Source organism: Dipodomys ordii, unplaced genomic scaffold (assembly GCF_000151885.1).
Source record: "Dipodomys ordii isolate 6190 unplaced genomic scaffold, Dord_2.0 Scaffold116, whole genome shotgun sequence".
Classification (NCBI taxonomy): Eukaryota; Metazoa; Chordata; class Mammalia; order Rodentia; family Heteromyidae; genus Dipodomys; species Dipodomys ordii.
This window is the reverse complement of record NW_012267332.1, coordinates 1182265-1188302: the sequence shown is the minus strand read 5'-3', so window position 1 is coordinate 1188302 and position 6038 is coordinate 1182265. Positions and strand designations below refer to the sequence as shown.

The window sequence follows — 6038 nt, the reverse complement described above, 5'->3', positions numbered from 1 at the left end:
ATTTAAAAAAAGAAGAATCGAGTCAGTCTCACAGCTACATGTTTTTCATATTAGTTTCTAAAATCTATTTTCATGCATATTGTTAGTATAAAATGTGATTAAAACAGTCCCATATAATGCAGGGCTCAAAGGGGGCAGGCATGCAAGGTGGGGGGGGGGGTAAAAAAACAAAACAAAACAAAAAAAACAGTTCAAATCGTCAGGTTCAAACCATGATCCAAGAGGCAGAATCGTACAGGTAGCCTTAGTCCATAGCCAGAGGTTCAGTGGAAGATTCTGAGAGCTGCAAATGCTGATGGCAGCTGAGGTAACAGGGGACACATTGCCAGAAAGTCACTAAGACCCAGGATCTACCCAGCAATTATTTCATCACGCTGCCTTCTATTCCACCTGTGCCTGAAACAATTGTAGTGACAATAACGTGATGGAAAGGACACTTTGCGGGTACTCCACTCGATGTTTGGGTCATGTGTTTCAAGCCAGTGGATTCCAAGAATCAGAGGGTATCGTGGTGCATGAATGATGTCAAACTGGAGCTCTTCAACGTGATTGCCAATTTTGACTTCAACAGGTGGAGTTTCCTTGGTGATGGGTCCATTGAGCAGTGGACGGCCATCGACGGTTTCCAGCATCAAAGGGAAGATGTTATTGCGGACTGGCAACTTCTCTCGAAGAACCACTGAATTGTCGATGCTGTTTCTGTAGGAGCCGGAATCTACCATTGCTTGCTCAAAGAACTGTCTTCTTCCCAGTCGGATTTCAACAGTTAGCCATAGGGTACGGGACATGGATATTGGAAGAGAGGGGGACGCATATTTGTAGATTGGCCCGCCCGGGGTCCCCCTTACCGCCGGGCCTCCATGTTTCCCGCCGGCTGGGCACGATGAGGCTTCACAGGACAATCTCTGGCAAAATGACCAGGATGCCCACAGTAGAGACACAAGTGGCCTTCGCGGCGGCGGGCCCTTTCAGCTTCACTGAGATGTGGGCGATTGCTGGCAGCTTGCACTGGTTGGTTTTCAGCAGGTGGATTCGCAGGCCCCTCTCTTTCTTCAGCGGGGCTTGGGCCTGATGAATCAAGGGCAGCTGCACCACTATTCTTCTCTTCTAGGCGGACACAGTGAATGATCAGATCAGATAGTTTGGCAAGCAGGCTTCTGTGAGACAGTTCGTTTCCCATTGAACTGGCCAGGCGTTTTTGAAACTGGATGCAGAAAGTGCCTTCATTCCACTTCAGCTCTTGAGCAAAGAGGTGGAAATGGGTGGCATACTGGTGAACAGGGCCCTCCCCTTGGCACAGTTGACGGATGCGGTGGTTGGCATCTTCCAGGTCTTCTGGATTGTCAAAAGTATCTTGCAGCACTTGGATGAAACTTTCAAATTGCTCCAGCAGGGGGCTTTGAATATCCAGCAAGGGCTGGAACCACCTTCTTGCCTCACCTGAGAAGCGATTGCCAACGAAGCTCACCAGGGCTGCCTCAGTGGGATACAGGTGCCCTCTGACTCTCATGTAACTGCTCAGTTGAATCAGGAATTCGGGAAGCTTTTGGGCATCCCCACTGAAGGCTAAAGGATATTCTAGAGGGAAAGTTGCAATCTCTAATCCACTGGGGGCTTGGGAGCATTCTGAAAATGCAGATGTCCCCACAACTATTAGTCCCTCCAGGCTCTGAGTGGATAATGGGAGTTCTAGGAACTCCTGAGCATCTGATGAATCCAAGAATTCCTGGGACACCCGAGGCTCCAAGAGCTCCGGGGTAGCTGGAAGCTCAAGAGCCTCCAGGTGTGATGAGGGCTCCTGATATTCTGGTTCCTTCTGGGGTTCCTCACTATTTGGGGTGCCCTGGGATTCTGAATCCTGGGGCTCCTGGGCCTCTGAACTATCCTGGCTGTCTGGGGGCTCTGAGTCCCAGGCTGTTGGGAGCTCATGGCTCTTGGGAGGTGCCTGAGGCTCCTGGCTTGCTGGAGGTTTCCAGGCTGTGAGCTCCTGGAGCTCTGGGGGCTCCTGAGCCTCCTCAATCTCGGAGGGCTCCCAGGTTGCTGGAACATCCCTGAGCTCCTTGATCTTTGAGGGCTCCAGGAGCTTGGGAGGCTTCTGGGCCTCCTTGATCTCTGGGGGCTCCTGGGGTTCCTTGATCTCTCTGGGCTCCTGGAGCCCCGAGGCTGCTGGGGGCTCAGGGGATTCTGAGGACTTCCGGGACTCCTGGGCCTCTGAGGGCTTTTGGAGTGTTTCATCCTCTTTGGCTGCTCGGGATTTCTGGAACTCTGGGATCTGGGCCTGGAGGGCAGCATTTTCTTCCATCAGCCTCTGTACTTGGGCCTGTAGAATTTCATTCTCCAATTTCAGAGCAACATAGGAAGCTGCTAAGTCCTCTACCATCTTTTGAGGAAATGGGCTTGGTTTGGCAATTTGCTACCAAGAGAGATTGGGTGGCCGCTTGTGAGGTCTTTCCTGAAAGCTGCTCACAGTCAGATGTAGCCTTCCCAAGTTTTCCAAGGGGTGGGGATTTGGGCCCCCGTCAAAGCTGATTACCAAGAGGTCACTGGGAGCCTCCGGAGCTCAGCAAAGGGAAATGTCAGAAACACTGTGAAGAGAGTGGGAGCTGAGGATCAGAAACTGTGGAAAGCACTCCATTCAACATAAATCAAATCCTAATCTGTCTAACAGTGCTGGCTTACTTTTACCTCAGATTCATACCCATGAACTCAGGCACAAATGCTGCCTCTGGCCCCATGGCATTTCAAGAGTAGTACCTGACCCACACCATGCATGCCATTTTGCATTCTTCTCTGGAAAACAGAACATTATAGCACAAGTCCCTTTCCCCATATTTAGTTTTACACAGTTTTAATTTCAAATGTCTGCCTCACATCCCAATGCAACACTTGGATTTTCACAGCTGCTTTCAGCAACTAAATCAAATGTTTGAGCAATATGGGAATTTTAGGCTCTGTGGTGGACTAACCCAAGAGATATTTTTGGGTCAATAGAGTAGGAGGTAGGGGGGAGCTCTTTTCTGACACCTCAGAAATCACACCGCATAAGAAACCGCACATGACCAGTCTCAGGAGAAAACAAGCAAAAGTTGACTAAATATATATATTTACATATATATTTATATATATACACACACATATGCGCTTAAAAGACACATGCATATTATTTCTAAAATGCCTCAAAATAGTTAAGAATATAATATTTATAAATGTACGTTACCATTCAGAGACTTAGTGCAGGAGCTCGGCTGTCTGCGTACCCATCGCTGAGGAGGGAAGTGTGTGAATGGCTGTGGAGGCTTGCCTTTTCTGCACACCCTGAACTCAAACAAACACACCCACTCCCAGAACACGTTCCAACTCTCCTCTGTAACATAGCTATTTCAAGTGTGGAAGAGTTTTTTTTTTTTCTTGACAGTACCTCACAGTTCACAGCAGCAAGGAGAGTGGGATGCTGCGCTGATATGAAGCACTCTCATGTACTCTGTCCTTGCTTACCTTAATAAATATTTGGCCAGGAAATTCGGAGTAATACCACTGCTCTTGTGAAAAGTTGCAAACATTTCTGAATGACCACAGTGGTTTGGGACTTGATTTTTTACTTAAACGTCTGTCTCACGTAACCTACCCCTACTCTGTCCACACTGGGCCTTTTGTTTAATTCTCACTTAGAGGACAGCCTGCACACCCTCAGCCCTTTCTTCTTCTCACCTACTCAGTCCTGAGTGTCTCTCCCTGCAATGTTTTTTTTTTTTGAAACTTTACTGTGCACAGATTGAGGCAAGATAGAACGGGGTAAAAATGTGAAGAAGGACCACTTTCTCAGTGAGTTCTTGCAGCAGTTCTGAGTTCTGCAGGGGCCCTGGCTCTTGCTGAGTAGTGTGTATGTGCATGTACATGCATGCTGGTAGTGGGCTTGAACTCGGGGCCAGGACTCTGTCCTTTAGCATTTTTTTCCCTCAAGCCTTGCACTCTACCACTGAGCTACCCACTCCACTTCTGGCTCTTTGCTAGTTAACTAGAGATAAGGGTCTCATGGATTTTCCTATTTGTGCCGGCTTCAACCATGATCTCAGTCTCTTGAGTAGCTAGGCATGAGCCATCAGAATCCAGCTCTTTCTGAATGTCTTAACCAGTGTTTTCACACTTCCTTGAGTGGCTTGCAAGCTCCAGATAGCACACAGGTAGCCTACTGGGACTTGCATCTTACAAAGTGATTCTGCTCTGTGTCACTTTTTCTTCCTATGCCACATCACAATTATAACCTGGGCATAGGCCAGATAGCAAGGTTCAGGGACAGTTATTTTCATCTCAGTAAGGTTGGTCACCTCAGACAACGCACCAAGTCAGCCATGGTCTGAAACCTCCTTTAAAAATGGTCAATTCTACATTAGCCAGCCTAATGCAATTGACCCAAATGCCAGCCTGTTTACAGCCTGAGCTACTTGGTCTTGAATATAGCAACTTTGGAAAGCACAATGTTTTGCAGATTTAAATTTATTCTATAAGTATGTTCTTTAAACTTATTCTCCCAAAGCTTTCTTTTCTGTTTTGAAATACTCCACACATAAAAATACCATTACCACCAGGGAACAAATGATGCATTCTGTTTGTGCAAATTTCTCAGAGAACTGAAGTTTTCCTTCCCGTTGAGAAGCCAAAACACAGAGTTGCTGTTTACTTCACCAATATGAAAAATCAGAAAGACATTTATAGCATATGTTACATGTTTTTGTCCATCACTAAATAAATTATTTTGAACATAATTTAATCTATTTAATGGTTTGGGAATCCTACTTACACAAATCAGCTGGTTTCACTGTAGAACATTATGCTGCTACTTGAGAGCTACTGATGGATACAAAGTAGCCTGTCTTAAACTGAAAACCTCTAGCTTCTTGGAATTTCTTTTTACCATTGTAATTTTCTACTCTTTTGCTATCAAATAACTTCTACAGCATTACCTCTATATATAAGACATACAATATATGCAAATTAGGTAAGTTTTTTAGTTTTTCTAAAATTCAGTCTAAACCTCAGTTTATGAAACTGTGAAATGGAGCTATTAATAACACTGAAGTTTAGAGGCTGCTCACAAAGAATCTGAATTTCTGGGCGTTGGTGGCTCACACCAGTAATCCTAGTTACTCAGGAGGCTGGGATCTGAAGATTTGGATTCAAAGCCAGCCTAGGCAAGCAAGTCTGTAAGACTATCTTCAATTAACAAGCAGAAAGCTGGAAGTGGAGCTGTGGCTTATGTTGTCAAACACTAACTATGAGCTCAGGGACAATGACCAGACCCTGAATTCAAGTCCAGGATCAGCACAAAAAATATTATCTGAGCAATGTGGGTAACAGGCTTAGCACAGCATTTAGCAGCCAGTTACATCCAGTCAAGTTTAATCACAATAAAAATAATTGTAAGCTGTTGAAGCAGTAACTTAATTTTAACATATGTGAACTTGGAACTTGGGTAGGTAATCTTTCTAAATTTGTGTAGGCGCTGAGCAAGGGGGTCTCATAAGAAGAAATTCACAGTGTCTGAATTTTACCGAGTTTATTTTTCACTACTCAAGATCTTTTGTCTTTTCTTCTTAGGTGTGTTATGGAATTAAACAATTCGTTAAATAACTCTAAGATCCAGAGCTGAAGGCATCGAAGTAAGAAGATGAGGTGATTAGCAAGGGGGTTTCAAAGAAGCCAAGATAGATGTTTAAGCAGTCCCTGACCAAAAGGCTGAACAGCACATTGCCTGCAGGCATATTTATTCAGTGAGTAAACACAGGGACCTTTCTTCTCCCATTCCCCGCCACTAAAGAGCAAAGACCAAATTCAACATTCTTAAGTACAAGTTCCAAACTGCCTAAACATAGAGAATTATTCTTTTTTTTTTTTGAGTGGAAAAAAGAGCTACACTGACTTTTGTCAAAATGCCTAAAGCCGTTTTAATATCCTGAATTAGTCAAGTAAGAATAAGAAAGTTAAGAATAGGAAAGTTATCACATTTAAAATCTCAACATGTTTTCCCTATACTTTAATCC

The 6038-nt window shown here is 44.8% G+C and overlaps 1 protein-coding gene across 1 annotated transcript; it reads right to left on the bottom strand.

Annotated features, from left to right (window-relative positions):
* Window positions 1-844: 844 nt before the first annotated feature.
* On the bottom strand, window positions 845-2380 carry Zcchc5 (zinc finger, CCHC domain containing 5). The gene has a single exon (XM_013028923.1). The coding sequence runs from the start codon at window positions 2378-2380 to the stop codon at window positions 845-847; it is 1536 nt and encodes a 511-aa protein (XP_012884377.1).
* Window positions 2381-6038: the final 3658 nt, after the last annotated feature.

What these genes read in the sequence shown, in the direction of transcription:
- Zcchc5 (XM_013028923.1), bottom strand. Translation starts at nt 2,380, where the DNA reads ATGGTAGAGGACTTAGCAGCTTCCTATGTTGCTCTGAAATTGGAGAAT.